The 18,552-nt window shown below is 40.0% G+C and overlaps 1 protein-coding gene across 4 annotated transcripts in view; it reads left to right on the forward strand.

The window, feature by feature from the left end:
- lmbr1 (limb development membrane protein 1) overlaps window positions 1-18,552 on the forward strand; it is a 142,311-nt gene that overhangs the window by 36,087 nt on the left and 87,672 nt on the right. For all 4 annotated transcript variants that reach the window (XM_034168273.1, XM_034168287.1, XM_034168264.1 and 1 more), the window contains 3 exons: window positions 8,449-8,488; window positions 8,860-8,999; window positions 11,744-11,847. In XM_034168273.1, coding sequence (XP_034024164.1) covers window positions 8,449-8,488; window positions 8,860-8,999; window positions 11,744-11,847 — 284 coding nt within the window. The remainder of the gene's footprint in view (window positions 1-8,448; window positions 8,489-8,859; window positions 9,000-11,743; window positions 11,848-18,552) is intronic.

Below are 18,552 nucleotides of genomic sequence, written 5' to 3' on the forward strand. Positions count from 1 at the left end.
TATGTCAGCCAGCTTGCAAGCCCACAGCTTTTTGCTTGCACCTCCCCGCTTACTCTCCACTCTCCCACACACAATTTTCAATAGCTTTATACACAAAAATTATTAAAAACAACTTTCTATATATCTCTATCTAGACTTCTGCCACTTTTCACTCTGCGGCTTTAAACAACCTTTTTATTCACTTAACACCAATGTGTTCTGTTTAAGCATGTATCTCTTCTTCACGTTAGACAGCTTCTCCGGCGCTGTCAGCAACTTCATATATTACTTTTTTACAAGCCCTCTTTGAGCGTACAATATTTCATTTACTTCTACGCCTTACCGCGCCTCGCGTGCGTATCCTGTGCTTAATATATTATTTTTCACCAGCTCCTTTCTGCGCATACAATATTTCATTTATTTCTACGCCTTACCGCGCCTCGCGTGCGTATCCTGTGCTTAATATATTATTTTCACAAGCTCCTTTCTGAGCATACAATATTTCATTTATTTCTACGCCTTACCGCGCCTCGCGTGCGTATCCTGTGCCTTTCTGCACTTTCTTCTACCTTTTTTCACTTACTGAGCTCCTCGTGAGCTTAATGTGCCTTTGCACTGAAAATATTCTCTTTTTCTTTTCTTATAAAAAAACTCATATTACTGTGTACTTAATTACTTATTCTTCTCCCACGCCCCACAAGCGTGTATCTGGTGCCTTACTGCACTATTTTCTGCTTCATTAATTCTCATGTATTCTGCACTAACTCTTCATTTATTTTATTTTTTATAGTTTTTCTCTTTTCTTAAAAAATGACGTCCTTTATTGAGCTCTTTTACTTACTATCAGCTGTGCCACTTTGCACTTTTAAATCTCTTTATCACGTATGGTATTTCTACTGCGCCCCCTCAGGCGCTTATCTTATGCTTTCTCTGCACGTATTCTCTTGTTAAACTCTTTTTTCTCACTTATTTCACTTCAGTCTCTGTTAAACTCTTTAAATAACCTTGTATTACCTTGTATCTATTTGTCAGTATACTCCCCTAAATTAACCCCTACAGCGCATGCTATCAGCCGGCACGTTAGTAACAAATTTCAACACCAATTATTCCCCAAGCATCCAGGTTAGTTCTCCACGCACTCTTTCCGCACCAGAGTTCATGAACATTCCTGACCTTTCACTCACATAGACATTCTTTTTCCCGGGAACACACACACCTTCTGAGCATTTTATCTACAAGGCCTGATAATTTTCAATCTTATCTTTTTTAGTCTCTTATCAATTTTCTTAGTCCAGGTTCTTTTGGGTAAGAGGCAATTAAAAAATATCACCTGTCAACTTGGGCGGAAATCCAGACTCACTCCTCCAGATCGTGCAGAAATTATAAAAGGTTTCTGCTTACCTTTTAGTCGTGATCACTGTTATTTACGGTCTGGAGGGATGAGCTGGACTGCCCCAGGCTGCCGGAATGCCCCTGGACCCTCCTGAAGCTGGCTCGCCAAGTTCTGTCGCGGCTCATCTTTTTGGTCTTCTCAGGATGTCGTCTTTTAGATAACACAAACTAATTGCAAGTGATATGCTAGAAAGAGGACACAACACTTTAGAATAATTCAGCCTTAAGCAAGATAAAATGCACAGAGTTTTTAAGTTTATTTAAGCCTTCGACACAAAGCTTAGACAAACTGAGTCCTCTAGAGAGACTGAATATGACAACCGCGCTCGTCTATTTATTGGAGACCCGCGGGCATCGCTCCTCCTTCGACTTTTTTATTTATTTCATTCCCAAGACATGGTTTTCTATTGGAAGCGTCCTCTAGTGAACCCTAAGCAGGTGTTAGGCCATTATTTCAATGTGACAAATGCTCCCATTAAAACATGAAGGATTTACAACTGATTTTTTTAAAAGACCTTCAGCCACAGGTGCAGCTGGCCTGAGGCCCCCTCCGCACGTGGCCTCAGCCACACGTGCAGCTGGCCTGAGGCCCCCGCACGTGGCCTGCAGGAAAGCACCTAAAAGGCCTTGGAAAGCCCCTGACAGACTAAATGACTAATAGAGCCCTTTTTTTGGGTTGAACACCTGCTAGTTCAACCAGAGGACATACAGTTCGGATCAGGACACTTGATAGTTCATCATAGTTCAAATATGGACCTAAAAATTCTTCTACAATGGGTCATGGCTGGGTTTTCCAGCATTACAATGACCCCAAACACACAACCAGGGCAACTAAGGAGGGGCTCTGTAAGAAGCATTTCAAGGTCCTGGAGTGGCCTGGCCAGTCTCCAGACCTGAACTCAATAGAAAATCTTTGGAGGGAGCTGAAACTCCAAACCTGAAAGATTTGGAGAAGATCTGTATGGAGGAGTGGACCAAAATCCCTGCTGCAATGTGCAAACCTGGTGAAAAACTACAGAAAACATTTTACCTCTGTAATTGCAAACAAAGGCTACTGTACCAAATATTAACATAGATTTTCACAGGTGTTCAAATACTTATTTGCATCAGTAACATACAAATAAATTATTAAAAAATCATACACTGTGATTTCTGGATTTCGTTTTTAGATTATGTCTCTCACAGTGGACATGCACCTAAGATGAAAATTTCAGACCCCTCCATGATTTCTAAGTGGGGTTTTGGGCTCGTAGCCAGACCTGTTCGCTTCACCACAATTAAGAACTTGCTAACAGATGGTCAAGGTCATTAGCTGGTAAGCTTTCAATCTGTGTTTTTTCCGATGCTGTTTAGATATTTATAGAGTATGTTCATGTCCGACTTGGTTTTTCTAATTGTGTGTTTAGCTTTGTGGTTTGTGATCAAGATTCCCTGCAGTAATTGATCCGTAAACTGAAATCCGTAAACTAAAACTGGGAAAAAAAATATATATGAATGATATTCACGTTTTGCGAGACCTGCGTTCACATTTCGGGATATATTTTTTCAGTGTTTATGTTTTGCAATTCACGATTTGTGGATAATTCATAATTTGCAGCTGAGTCACATTTTGGGGGTTAATAAAGGCACACGTTCACAGAGGCCACTTCACTTTTAGTATATAGATGATTTACTGCCTCCTGCTGGAATGATGTGTGAGTCCAGAATTTAATTATCAATGTCCATTGTTGACTGTTGTTAGCTAATATCCGTAATTTCTCCAAACGTTTAGTCCTATCAACTTTCCGTTTTTGCAACATTCATCCTTGACCCAGACTACCTAAGCATACCATGTCAGCTCTCCCCGGTTTGTCCGTGATCAAAGCTGCACACATGTACACAGAAGCCACTTGCCTTTTAATATATAGATGTCATTTTGGACACTGTCGTTTATGTTGCTCTTGAACTGTACTTGTTATACTGAGAGGTGCACCAAATACAGTGTTTAGTATTCTTCAGCAAAGGGGCATCGCACAAACTAAAATTCTGGGCCAGGGGGCACAATTGGATCAGATTGTGCGGGGGTGGCTCTCACATTCTTCACATTTTTAATTCGCATTTATTCTAGGGTAAGATCCTACAAAATTTAACTTATTTCATCAACTTGTAGCCTGATAACAGTCCATGATGTCATCTGGTTTGACATTGGGACATGCTTTTTTATACCCCAGCAACTTCACATTTATTATAAGGAAAGTATAGAATAGTGGATGTTTTGAGTCCTAATAACATCATCCTATTGCACTAAGAATGTACCAAATTGCACCTTTAAAGTAAACCAATACATTTTCTGGGGCTTATGCCCTGAAACAAGCTTGTTGCTAGCTTTATTTAGTATCGCTGTTTTTCCTGATGCATTCATTGTAAATCCCGTTCACTCTGTCTTCCATCAAAAGAAAAGCGGTGGACTTCCACATTACTCAAGATATGTTCTAAATTGCAACAGTGGAACAAGAAGGTTTTAAAAAGCCGATTAAAACAGTTGACCCACTCTTGTTGAAATTTTTATTTGCACAGCTGTGCATTGTTGAGCACAAAAAGAAAACCTAGAAGCTTTATTATTACTATTATTACCTCCGCCAGGGATGTTATGTTTTTGGTCGCGTTTGTTTGTTTGTCTGTCAGCAGGATAACTCAAAAAGTTTTGAATGGATTTTGATGAAATGTTGTGGAGTGGTTGGAAATGACAAGAGGAACAAGTGATTAAATTTTAGTGGTGATCCGGATCACGATCCGGATCCAGGAATTTTTTAAAGGATTCTTCACCATTACGGGATGGGGGAATTTCGACATTCTAGTTTCTAACCCCACAAAAACAAGGCAGAAAGGCTTGAAAAAAAATTAGGGTGTAACATAGTCAAATGTTCTATCAAACAACAAAGTTTGGTGATGATCGGATCCGGATTCTGGATCTAGTGATCCAGAATATGCAAAAATATAGGGACAATAGAAAATGTGTCAGTGTGAGGTGACAAATGAAGCTAGATGCACAACTAACACCAAATTGTAGCTGAATCTGTACTGATTCAGTAAGGTGTCATCAGATTTGATGTAGCTTCGAATGTTATGGAGCTAGATCCAGAAGAAAACCGCCATTACCGAAAAATCGTTTTTATACAATAACTTTTGAACTAATAAAGACATAAAAGTGATTCCAAGTTCTAGTGGTATGTTTTCATGGTCAAGGATGTCAAATATAAAGGAAAGAAAAGTGTATGTATCATAGGTTTGGTTGTAACACTGAATTGTTTAATAGATCACTGTGCCAAGGAGGGAATCTCTTTAGGGTCAGTGACCCTATGGCCTTGTTTAGAGAAGTGTTTCATAAATGTTAAAAAAAATCATATATTTGCAGTTTAGTTGAATAATAAATTGAATTTTGTCTCTTATTTGTTTTTGTCTATAAGCACATGCAATATCAATATCAGTGCTCAGATGACAGTAGCTTCTGGGAAAGGTGCAAGTTGCAATAAACTGTGATGCCAAGCGCTAAGGATACATGCTATCCAGTCACAGCAGATGAAACTTTTTTTTACTACTGAGCAAACATCATTGTTAGACTTTTTTAGGTTCAGTGATTCCATGGCGTGTAGATGTTATGGCGTCAGTGACCCCATGGCCTTGGCGGAGGTTTGCACTCTGAGTGCTTCTAGTTGTTATTATTATTATTATTTAAATATGATTATTATTTAAATAAAAGTGTGATGTCATTTGTGTGGCATTGGGTTAAAATTAAATATTTAGCTCATTTTGTATAAAACGCCGATTTATATATCACTCTTCAGCCTAAAAATACTGGGATATGATTTTTTTTTTTTTTTTTTTTTTTAAATCCATATCCCCCAGCTATATAATCAAGCCTTCCAGGCTTACAGCTGTTCTTCTAATCAGGCTTCTCTCTGTGTGACCTTCTTTTCTGCTGTTAGCCTTGTGAGCTTCCAGCTTTTTCTGATGCTTTGTCTGAAGTTGTTGTCTTGGCTTCCTGCTTTTTCTTGGATGTGATCTTCATAGCTTTCAGCCCTTCCTGTTGATGTTGTTGATCCTCTTTAACTTTAACAGACGTCCAGGTGAGCCTATGTGAGATCTTGGGGTGTCCTTGCGGCTTTGTTTGTCAGTAAGATCTATTTTCATAGCAAGCCTTCTGATACAATGCTAAAGATGCCCTGACACTTGCACGACTTTGATTCACACACTTGCACGACCTGTGTCATGCAGGAGAGTAAACTCATCTTTAACTCATCTTTGGTAAGGTTAGATCTTACTTGTGTGAAGCGCCTTGAGGCAGCCTTGTGATTTGGCGCTATATAAATGAAAATAAATTGAAATTAAAGGGTGTAGACTGAACGTGAGGGGGGCATCGGTGCGTGCAACTGTGCAAAGACAATTTTGAAATGTTCCAAAAATCTTTCACGGATAAATGTCGTGCAACGTGGCCCGATCTGCTCAACAACACTACGTGCAGCTCGTCAAGTTGAGTAAAGAAGTGAATAGTGCGAATGGTTGTGTCAGCACACTGCATCAGAGCGCAGCTTGTCTGGACAGTAATAACAAGATGTTAAATCTATCACAAACATACTTTTACAGCTGTACACAAGAAAGAAAGAACATACAACCATTTTACCAAGCCATGACAATGTAAACATGACAAATAATTACCTTTTTAGACAGCTTCAAAGGCTTTCTCCAGCCTGTTCAGCGCACGCCCATGAGCGGCTCCGGCTGGAGCGGTCCTCTGTCATTCAGGAAGCGATTAGAGCCGTTTTCAGCAGCCAGCTTAATTATAATTATTTTGCATATGCAGCATCCAGCGCAGAGCGCATGGCAGCCGGTGGAATAAAGCGCTGCGTCCAGCTGGGAACACAGCAGGTGGGATTGTCACCACGACGTGCGTTAAAGTGCATGGATCAAAGTCTTGCAAGTGTCAGGGCAACTTAAGAAGGTATTAGTTGTATGCTTGAGAGGCCACACCCATTCCTGCAGTATCTGTTGTTTTTGGCGGCTCTCTGTCAGATGAAATATAACTACTTCAAATTGCTTTCATTGTTCTGTTAGCATGAACAATTTAATGAATGAAACTGGCTGATATGGCTTTTTTGTACTAAATGATGAATGCAGTACAATTTAAAACACAACACAAAGATGTCTGGCGTTCGGGAGGAAAAGGATGCATTCTGTTCTTGAATAGTTTCCTTCACGTAGCTTTTGAGCTGTAGCAGGTAAACATTGCAAATCCAAGTCTGACAGCAAAAAGCCATAAACAGACAAATATAGTGTGTTCAATTCTTCCTCTGTCGCATTTTAGCTGTTGACCATCCAGGCATTGCACATTTTAGCAGCATAGTGGCTCAGTGCTTGGCACTCTTGCCTCACAGCAAGAAGGTTTGAGGGTCGATTATACCCATGCCCAGTTCCTTTTTGTGTGGAAATTGCATGCTCTCCTTGTATATTTCATGTAAAAAAATCTATTTCTGTGTAAGCTATTTAATTATATAAAATATGTTGCTTAGTTTTCAACGCAAAAATCTTGCGAAGTGAATGCAGTTGTGGTTTGCTACAGAACTTTCCGGATTTTAAGACCAATAAAGACTAATGTGTCTGTTCCACCGTTTCCTCTCTGCACTCTGTTGGGTGGGGTGGGGGTGTTTGACGCTCACAGCGTGTGAGCAAAGAGCAGAGTTTTACAAACACATTTTAAAACTTTTATTTCAAAGTCTTCTGAGTGTCTTTGTGAGTGTCCTCACTGTGGTTAAACTAAAAACACAGCTGCAGACCCGTGAGGCGTTATCAATAAACACAAATGCTTTTTTCCTTCCCAGAATACGCCTAAAATCTCTTTCTGGGGATGGCGTGATGTTCCTGTTCAGAGACTGCAAACCCGGGGTGATTCCAGATGGAAAGAGGGTGTAGTGAGGGAGGGGGGCATGCCCTCCACAACACCCCTTGATGAAAAGTCCACTTTTGAACACATTTTTCATACTACTACTTTGTGTAATAATGATTTCAACAACTTAAAATGTTTTTAAATTTGTATTTATATGGGCCTAAATTTGACTACTATTCTGGACTAAGTTTAATTGATGAGCCACATAAAGATAAGTTTAGTTAATTTAACTTTTCTGCATAACTGAAGTGGTATGTAAAGCAATATCTTTTTTTGTAATATCTAATCTCACCATTGCTGGGTCTGTTTGGGGTTCTATCTTTAAAAACAGGTTAGTTAGGAAGAGGGAAGCCACAACACACATTAAGCAGTACAATAGGCATGTGGAGATTAATCGATACGAATCGGTATCTAGATACAAACGTGCCCATTGATTCAGTTGACGGGTGAAATCGTAATGCATCGCTCGCTCCCTGCTTGCATAAATTTTTTGTTCCAAGGTATATTGGAAAAAATAGTAATCAAAGAACCTCCAGAATGTATCCTGGACATCAAAAACCCAAAACCTGCCAGCAAAAGTCCACTTTCACCAAAAAACAACTATTTTGATCCCAGGATGGCACCATGAGTCACGTGACCGTTTTTTTTTTTTCTCTCCCCTCTCGACTTGTCATGTCACCACTCTCAATTAAGGTCCTCTACCCCATCACAACAGTACGGTAGAGCGAATGCAACACCGTCCCTGCTGTGACGATTCTCGGCCAGTCTTATGCTCCATTGTCCCCACACTCTTGAACAACACCCTGAGGTACTTGAATTCCTTCACTTAGGGCAAAATGTCATTCCCTACCCGGAGTAGGCAAACTGTTGTTTTCCTGCTGAGAACCAGATTTAGAGGTGCTGATGCTCATCCCAGGCGCTTCCCACTCGGCTGTGAACTGATCCAGTGAGTGCTGGAGGCCAGCCCACAGGTCATTCTTATTTGTAATTATTATTAATTGTTTATTTGTGCATCATTTTTAACACAGTTTTCTCTTTTATGTTGTTTACTTTGCAAGTACACTAAGAACTAACTTAAACCAGAGTCCAGTTTCATATATGTGCACACATACTTGGCCAGTAAATCTGATTGTGATTCTGTCTTTGATTCTTTGTAGATGACCAAGAGGATGAAGATGCTGTTGTCAACAGAATATCGTGAGTGAAGCTACTTAAAATATATTTCTAAGAAAAATCCTATAATTTAAAAATCCAGCGCTCATGAGCACATTGGACAAGATCGCTCCACCTACAATACCCCCCCCCCCCCCCCCCAAAAAAAAAAAAATGTACTCTCCATGGTTCAGTGATCATTTACGTGGCCTCAACCATGAGAAGGCTGTTCCTTCTCTGGGCCTAACCTGGAGATGACTGTCTTTGAATGCCTTCACGGTAAAAGGTTAGATAAAAAAAAGTAGATTGCTCTTTTAAGCACCTTTTAATGTGACATAAATAATGCCTTGTAATTATTTTTATTTGAAGTAGGTCCAAAATATGAATCTGTGCCTTTTGTCTTTGTGTGTTTGCAGGTTGTACTTGTGCACTTTCACCCTGGCTGTGTCAGGTGGTGCCGTGTTCCTTCTGCCTTTCTCCATCATTGGGAATGAGATCCTTCTCTCCTTCCCGAAGAATTATTACATTCAGTGGCTCAACGGCTCCCTCATTCATGGTCAGTAGCTCACACCATTTATGCTTTATTACCTTATAATAAATATTTTCCTGGAATTTAATTTATGTGAAGCGCCTGATGGCAGAGTTGTGATTTGGCACTCTATAAATAAAATAAATTCAATTCAAATTATAGGTATATTAACATCTAAATGCCAAAAACTGGTGCCAGTATCTATATATTAAAAGTGAAGTGGCCTCTGTATATGTGTGCATGCATGCGTGTGTCTATCTTCAATCATGGAGAATCATGGGGAGAGCTGACATTTGCCATTTGGTATGCTTCTGTATTTTGGGTCAAGGATGGACTCTGTGAAAATTGAAAGTTAATAGGACTAATGTTTTTGAGAAATTGGGGATATTAGGTTACATCAGTGGATGTTGATATCACCATTAATCAGTCCCTGGTAACCAGACAAGCTCTGAACAAAGAAAATATCAACTTTGGCAGTTGTAACACATGACATCAACTAAATGTGCCAATTAATAAATAGAATTATTCACAAAATGTTCTCATTTTAATTTCCTGCACTTTGAGTTAAAATAATTACTTAAATTTTGCTTAATTTATTACCAACCTTGAAAAATGTCAGCTACCTATTTTATAAACATTACCCAATCTCGAGCTCGTGGATCCCCATGGGCAACCCCCTAGTGTGGTTTATTTGTCATAGTGTTTAATTTTTTTTATCACTGATTAAACCAGTAGTTAAGTTGACCATTCAAGAATTGTTTATTACTTATACAAATGAAGTTTTAAATCTCTGACAAACACTGAAAATTTTTATACAAAATTAACATACATGGTCCCAAGTACACTGTGAATTGTTTTGCTTTTTCAAGAACTCTTATATGGAAAAAAATGTCTGTACACTTTGTACGAATTATATTTTCTTGAATCCATTGTTTAAATCTGACACCTCTTCCGTTTATCCTGTGCTGTAACACTGTTTAAAACAGAAAATCGATTTAAAGTTTGAGTGCAAACTGTCTTTGAATCTGCTGAACTTTGATGTTGCTTGACTTGTGTACGTGCACGCTTGACTTGTGTACGTGCACGCGTGCCCCCATCTGTGGCCTTTGCCACAACATTACTTGAAACAAAGTTGTTGCATACTCAAGATATACTGAACAAAAATATAAATGTAATACTTTTGTTTGTGCATCCATTTTTCATGAGCTAAACACAAAGATCTAAAACATTTTAAATATACACAAAAGACTTATTTCTCTCAAATATTGTGCACAAATCTGCCTAAATCTGTGGGAGTGAGCACTTCTCCTTTGCTGAGATAATCCATCCAACCTCACAGGTGTGGCATATCAAGATGCTGATTAGACAGCATGATTATTACCCATGTGTTCCTTAGGCTGGCCACAATAAAAGGCCACTTTAAAATGAGCAGTATTGCTTTATTGGGGAGGTTTGGCGGGGGAGGGTGTCAGAAAACCAGTCAGTATCTGGTGTGACCACCATTTGTCTCATGCAGTGCAACGCATCTCCATCGCATACAGTTGATCAGCTGCCAGACACCATCGAATGTGAGCATTTGCCCACTCAAGTTGGTTACACCGACGAACTGCAGTTGGGTCGAGATCTGAATGAGGATGATCAGCATGCAGATGAGCTTCCTGGAGACGGTTTCTGATGGTTTGTGCAGAAATTCTTTGGTTCTGAAAACCGATTGTTGCAGCAGCTGTCTGGGTGGCTGGTCTCAGATGATCTTGGAGGTGAACATGCTGGATGTGGAGGTCCTGGGCTGTTGTGGTTACACATGGTCTGCGGTTGTGAGGCTGGTTGGATGTACTGCCAAATTCTCTGAAACGCCTTTGGAGACGGCTTATGGTAGAGAAATGAACATTCAATTCAGGGGCAACAGCTCTGGTGGGCATTCCTGCAGTCAGCATGCCAATTGCACGCTCTCTGAAAACTTGCAACATCTGTGGCATTGTCCTGTGTGATAAAACTGAACATTTTAGAGTGGCCTTTTATTGTTCTCAGCCTAGGCACACCTGTGGAATAATCAGCATCTTGATACACCACGCCTGTGAGGTGGGACGGATTATCTCAGCAAAGAAGTGCTCACTAACACAGATTTAGACAGATTTGTGAACAGTATTTGAGAGAAATAAGTCTTTTGTGTATATAGAAAATGTTCATGATCTTTGAGTTCAGCTCAAGAACAATGGAAGCACAAACAAAAGCACTATTAATATTTTTCTTCAATGTATTTGGAATGTTCATCTCACAGCCCTCTAGCCTGAGGTCAGAGGTCACTGACCTTGATCTGTTTTGTAGGACAAATCAGGGAGTATTCAAATGTCAGTGAGTGCCCAAAAACCTGTGCCTCTACTCTACAGTACCAGTTTGGCCAGATTACCTCTGCTCACTGAGGACAGTGGAGTCTCAGTCCTCACCCTGTCTGACTGTCAAGTCTATTCAAAAAGGTTTTTATGGATTACAGTAAAACGTTATGGACAGAAATGACTTTCGGGAAGAGTTGATAATCGTTTGCAGTACTGCAACATCTGGAATCAAGTGTCCTCTTTGGCACAGTATAATTTAGACTGGTATGTTTTGCAGTAGCCACCAGGTGGCACTAGAGTCCACAACTTGAACGTTATGGGTTAGATCATAAACCCTACCTGGTTGCCTGTAGAACATAGATTTTAAGAAATGTTTCTAATCTCATCCTAAAAATTGAATATTATTTGTTTATGCTGTTGTGTATTTGACTTGTACAGGTCTGTGGAACCTTGTGTCACTCTTCTCCAACCTTTGCCTCTTTGTCTTGATGCCATTTGCCTATTTCTTCTTGGAGTCTGAGGGGTTTGCAGGATCAAAAAAGGTATTATTTTTATTTATTTATTTATTTTTAGTGCTATAGTCAGAGTCGGCTCAGTTTTGTTTTCCTTTTTTGTCAATGATATGGGATTTATCACTTTAAAATCTGTTACTGTTAAATAATAAGAGTAATTAGTGACTTTGGCAAACATTAGCGACACCTGCTAAATTCACAAAATAATCTGGACTCAAAAGATTTTGAATGAATGAATGTATTTATTCGGCACACAGATGAATAAAACACAGACAATAACAAAACTCATAAAAAGAACAACGTACAATGAACCTGTGTGGCCAAAACAGTGAAGGCAGAAGCAAAGTTTGTAAATACCCTCCCCTTTTACCATAAAAATAAAGAATGTATACATATATAAATATATGTACTCATAACAACAATACAAAAGAAATGTGCACGAACAATAAAACAGTCAATGCACCAAAATTTCAAAACACAACCAAAGCATTTTTCTCTCTGCTAGAGGAAAAAAAAAAAATCACATACTTCTCATAGGTGTCATTCTAATGGAGATGTTGCAGTATTTCAGGTTGGGTTATTTTCTGTGCATGCATAGGGTGTGTACAGTAAAAATGTAGGTGAATAGGTAGATGAGTGAGTGAGTTAGTCCATCCCAGTCAACTTGTGTAAGCAGTAACCCAAAAACAACTACTATCATCTTGTAACTCATCATAATAAAAGCGCACATTATGACGATGAAGTGAGTAAAGAGTGTTTTAACTTTGATGCACCACATCAATCCAAAAAGCAGCTTTGATTTGCCTCTGTCCCACTGACGTGTGCAGTCGTGCTGTTCTGTCCACACCTGATCCTGTCAGATCACAGAAATTAAGTAGACTAGGTCCTTGTTGGTACTCTGTTGGGAAACTGCTTCAGAGCAAATCAAATCAATTTTATTTATATAGCACCAAATCACAACAAACAGTCGCCCCAAGGCGCTTTATATTGTAAGGCAAAAGCCATACAATAATTACAGAACCCCAATGGTCAAAACGACCCCCTATGAGCAAGCACTTGGCGACAGTGGGAAGGAAAAACTCCCTTTTAACAGGAAGAAACCTCCAGCAGAACCAGGCTCAGGGAGGGGCAGTCCTCTGCTGGGACTGGTTGGGGCTGAGGGGAGAGAATCAGGAAAAAGACATGCTGTGGAAGAGAGCAGAGATCAATCACTAATGATTAAATGCAGAGTGGTGCATACAGAGCAAAAAGAGGTGAATAAAAAGAAACACTCAGTGCATCATGGGAACCCCCCAGCAGTCTAAGTCTATAGCAGCATAACTAAGGGATGGTTCAGGGTCACCTGATCCAACCCTAACTATAAGCTTTAGCAAAAAGGAAAGTTTTAAGCTTAATCTTAAAAGTAGAGAGGGTGTCTGTCTCTCTAATCCGAATTGGGAGCTGGTTCCACAGGAGAGGAGCCTGAAAGCTAAAGGCTCTGCCTCCCATTCTACTCTTACAAACCCTAGGAACTACAAGTAAGCCTGCAGTCTGAGAGCGAAGCACTCTATTGGGGTGATATGGTACTATGAGGTCCCTAAGATAAGATGGGACCTAATTATTCAAAACCTTATAAGTAAGAAGAAGAATTTTAAATTCTATTTTGGAATTAACAGGGAGCCAATGAAGAGAAGCCAATATGGGTGAAATATGCTCTCTCCTTCTAGTCCCCGTCAGTACTCTAGCTGCAGCATTTTGAATTAACTGAAGGCTTTTCAGGGAACTTTTACGACAACCTAATAATAATGAATTACAATAGTCCAGCCTAGGAGAAATAAATGCATGAATTAGCTTTTCAGCATCACTCCGAGACAAGACCAATCTAATTTTAGAGATATTGCGCAAATGCAAAAAAGCAGTCCTACATATTTGCTTAATATGCGCATTGAAGGACATATCCTGATCAAAAATGACTCCAAGATTTCTCACAGTATTACTGGAGGTCAGGGTAATGCCATCCAGAGTAAGGATCTGGTTAGACACCATGTTTCTAAGATTTGTGGGGCGAAGTACAATAACTTCAGTTTTATCTGAATTTAAAAGCAGGAAATTAGAGGTCATCCATGTCTTTATGTCTGTAAGACATTCCTGCAGTTTAACTAATTGGTGTGTGTCCTCTGGCTTCATGGATAGATAAAGCTGGGTATCATCTGCGTAACAATGAAAATTTAAGCAATGCTTTCTAATAATACTGCCTAAGGGAAGCATGTATAAAGTGAATAAAATTGGTCCTAGCACAGAACCTTGTGGAAGTCCGTGAAGAAGACTCCCCATTTACATGAACAAATTGTAATCTATTACATAAATATGATTCAAACCACTGCAGTGCAGTGCCTTTAATACCTATGGCATGCTCTAATCTCTGTAATAAAATTTTATGGTCAACAGTATCAAAAGCTGCACTGAGGTCTAACAGGATGAGCACAGAGATGAGTCCACTGTCTGAGGCCATAAGAAGATCATTTGTAACCTTCACTAATGCTGTTTCTGTACTATGATGAATTCTAAAACCTGACTGAAACTCTTCAAATAGATCATTCCTCTGAAGATGATCAGTTAGCTGTTTTACAACTACCCTTTCAAGAATTTTTGAGAGAAAAGGAAGGTTGGAAATTGGCTTATAATTAGCTAAGATAGCTGGGTCAAGTGATGGCTTTTTAAGTAATGGTTTAATTACTGCCACCTTAAAAGCCTGTGGTACATAGCCAACTTATAAAGATTGATCATATTTAAGATCGAAGCATTAATTAATGGTAGGGCTTCCTTGAGCAGCCTGGTAGGAATGGGGTCTAATAGACATGTTGATGGTTTGGAGGAAGTGACTAATGAAAGTAACTCAGACAGAACAATCGGAGAGAAAGAGTCTAACCAAATACCAGCATTAATGAAAGCAGCCGAACATAAAGATATGTCTTTGGGATGGTTATGAATAATTTTTTCTCTAATAGTTAAAATTTTATTTGCAAAGAAAGTCATGAAGTCATTACTAGTTAAAGTTAAAGGAATACTCGGCTCAATAGATCTCTGACTCTTTGTCAGCCTGGCTACAGTGCTGAAAGAAACCTGGGGTTGTTCTTATTTTCTTCAATTAGTGATGAATAGTAAGATGTCCTAGCTTTACGGAGGGCTTTTTTATAGAGCAACAGACTCTTTTTCCAGGCTAAATGAAGATCTTCTAAATTAGTGAGACGCCATTTCCTCTCCAGCTTATGGGTTATCTGCTTTAAGCTGCGAGTTTGTGGGTTATACCACGGAGTCAGGCACTTCTGATTTAAGGCTCTCTTTTTCAGGGGAGCTACAGCATCCAAAGTTGTACTCAATGAGGATGTAAAGCTATTGATGAGATAATCTGTCTCACTCACAGAGTTTAGGTAGCTACTCTGCACTGTGTTGGTATATGGCATTGAAGAACATAACAAAGATGGAATCATATCCTTAAACCTAGTTACAGCGCTTTCAGAACGACTTCTACTGTAATGAAACTTATTCCCCACTGCTGGGTAGTACATTAAAGTAAATGTTATTAAGAAATGATCAGACAAAAAGGGTTTTCAGGGAATACTGCTAAGTCTTCAATTTCTATGCCATATGTCAGAACAAGATCTAAAGAGTGGTTAAAGTGGTGGGTGGGCTCATTTACATTTTGAGCGAAGCCAACTGAGTCTAATAATAGATTAAATGCAGTGTTGAGATTGTCATTCTCAGCATCTATGTGGATGTTAAAATCACCCACTATAATTATCTTATCTGAGCTAAACACTAAGTCAGACAAGAGGTCTGAAAAATCACAAAGAAACTCACAGTAACGACCAGGTGGATGATAGATAATAACAAATAAAACTGGTTTTTGAGACTTCCAATTTGGATGGACAAGACTAAGAGTCAAGCTTTCAAATGAATTAAAGCTCTTTCTGGGTCTTTGATTAATTAATAAGCTGGAGTGGAAGATTGCTGCTAATCCTCCTCCTCGACCCGTGCTTCGAGCATTCTGACAGTTAGTGTGACTCGGGGGTGTTGACTCATTTAAACTAACATATTCATCCTGCTGTAACCACGTTTCTGTAAGGCAGAATAAATCAATATGTTGATCAATTATTATATCATTAACTAACAGGGACTTAGAAGAGAGAGACCTAATATTTAATAAACCACATTTAACTGTTTTAGTCTGTGGTGCAGTTGAAGGTGTTATATTGTTTTTTCTTTTTGAATTTTTATGCTTAAATAGATTTTTACTGGTTATTGTGGTCTGGGAGCAGGCACCGTCTCTACGGGGATGGGGTATTGGGGGGATGGCAGGGGGAGAGAAGCTGCAGAGAGGTATGTAAGACTACAATTCTGCTTCCTGGTCCCAACCCTGGATAGTCACGATTTGGAGGGTTTAATAAAATTGGCCAGATTTCTAGAGATGAGAGCTGCTCCATCCAAAGTGGGATGGATGCCACCTCTCCTAACAAGACCAGGTTTTCCCCAGAAGCTTTGCCAATTATCTATGAAGCCCACCTCATTTTTTGGACACCACTCAGACAGCCAGCAATTCAAGGAGAACATGCGGCTAAACATGTCACTCCCGGTCTGATTGGGGAGGGACCCAGAGAAAACTACAGAGTCCGACATTGTTTTTGCAAAGTCACACACCGATTCAATATTAATTTTAGTGACCTCCGATTGGCGTAACCGGGTGTCATTACTGCCGACGTGAATTACAATCTTACCAAATTTATGCTTAGCCTTTGCCAGCAGTTTCAAATTTCCTTCAATGTCGCCTGCTCTGGCCCCCGGAAAACATTTGACTATGGTTGCTGGTGTCGCTAACTTCACATTTCTCAAAACAGAGTCGCCAATAACCAGAGTTTGTTCCTCAGCGGGTGTGTCGCTGAGTGGGGAAAAACGGTTAGAAATGTGAACGAGTTGGTGGTGTACAGCGGGCTTCTGTTTAGAACTGCGCTGCTTCCTCACAGTCACCCAGCCGGCCTGCTTTCCCGGCTGCTCGGGATCTGCTCGGGGACAGCTAACGGCATTTAAGCTACCTTGGTCCACACAGACTACAGGGGCCTGGCTAGCTGTAGGATTTTCCAAGGTGCGGAGCCGAGTCTCCAATTCGCCCAGCCTGGCCTCCAGAACTACGAACAAGCTACACTTATTACAAGTACAGACGGTTGCCCAGTTCCGGATCACCTTTTTTAAAGTCCCGCTATACAGAGCCATAATGCAACTGAATGTCCTTTATTGTGTATTGTTGTATTGGGTATTTGGATGTTATTTAGCTGAAAAAGTCTGGTTGGAGTAGCGCTTCTACTTAGTGTGAAGCCACATTGTATGTGGCGCAAACATTTGCCAGAAATGGATCACTTTTGCCGGTTCCGGATCACAACGCCCTGCGTCACTTTGGGGTCATTCCTGGCATCTGGCTGGAGCCCTTCTAATGCAGAATGATACACACTGTGCCCGAGAATGTGTTTTGAACACAAAATGATATAAATTATACTTATTAAATGAGAATTTACTTAGTTTCGAAAAGCACCGTTATACGTTTTTACGAGCAAAAAATGAAGTGTGGAGGTGAGATTTCTCCCGAATTAAAAAGTAAAAGCCCCCACATTCATCCCCATTCATGATTTTGAGATGACCCCCAAAGTACACAAGGCTCACAACTACAGACACGAGGCTGCTGCTTCATTGATCCACAACCGGCAAATTTTTGCATCTGAGATAAATGCAAGCAGCAATTAAACAGCAAGACATAACACACTGACATTTTCTACCCAAGTCAGTAAATATTTTCCCACTCTAGAACCAAAAACACCGAATGGCTAACTCACCTTTGCTACATCTTAGAGATCGTTACTTTCAAACTTGCAGGAATGAGTGAGTGAGAAAAAGCGCGCACACTGCAGACACCAAGATGTTTTGATTCCTCTGCCTATCACAAGGACGGCTGGATCCGGTCGAGCTTGTGGTTGTTTGTAGACAAAACATCAGTCTTTCTATTGGTACAAGTATTAGCTTATTCACGCTGATTACGAGAAACGGCGGTGCAAAAACTACAGCAGTGATCCGGAACTGGCAATGATCCAGAACTGGGCAAGTGATTGTACCGTTACTGCTAAAGGAGGCCGAGGAATAACTAAACATTTCACACCCAGCGCAGAAAAGTGCGGGAGAGACAGGAGAAGCCGCCATGCTAAACCGGCTAAGAGCTAAAAGCTGCGCTAAGCTAGCGGATTCCTAAAAACACACAAAGTAAATAATGTGTAAATAATTTAGAGGTGATTCAGCAGAGAGAGTGCTTTAGTTAAGGCACGTGAAGATTACACTGTGAAATAAATCGTTATCTAGATCAATCTAACTACGCAGATTAAACAGCTAACAGATACAGCAAAACACCGCTTGCTCCGGAACAGGAAGTGATACAATACCGCAGTGAGAGCCAACCACCAGTAGAGGTCCCACCAGAAGGTTTTTTCATGTAGAGCTGGAGTTGCATCAGGAAGGGCATTCACTGTAGAAATTGTGCCAGATTGTAATGTAGCTCTCGACCTGTTCCGTTGCTGTGGTGACCCCAAGAAGCTGGTGCCAAATTAAATTAAATTAATTGACTGTGTGAAGGCCGTGCCTGACTTCACTTGAGTGTCATGTTTTTTTTTGGATTTCTCTTTTCACTCAGGACAAAAATGATTTTATAAATAGCTATAT

The sequence above is a fragment of the Thalassophryne amazonica genome, chromosome 1, assembly GCF_902500255.1.
Source record: "Thalassophryne amazonica chromosome 1, fThaAma1.1, whole genome shotgun sequence".
Lineage (NCBI taxonomy): Eukaryota > Metazoa > Chordata > Actinopteri > Batrachoidiformes > Batrachoididae > Thalassophryne > Thalassophryne amazonica.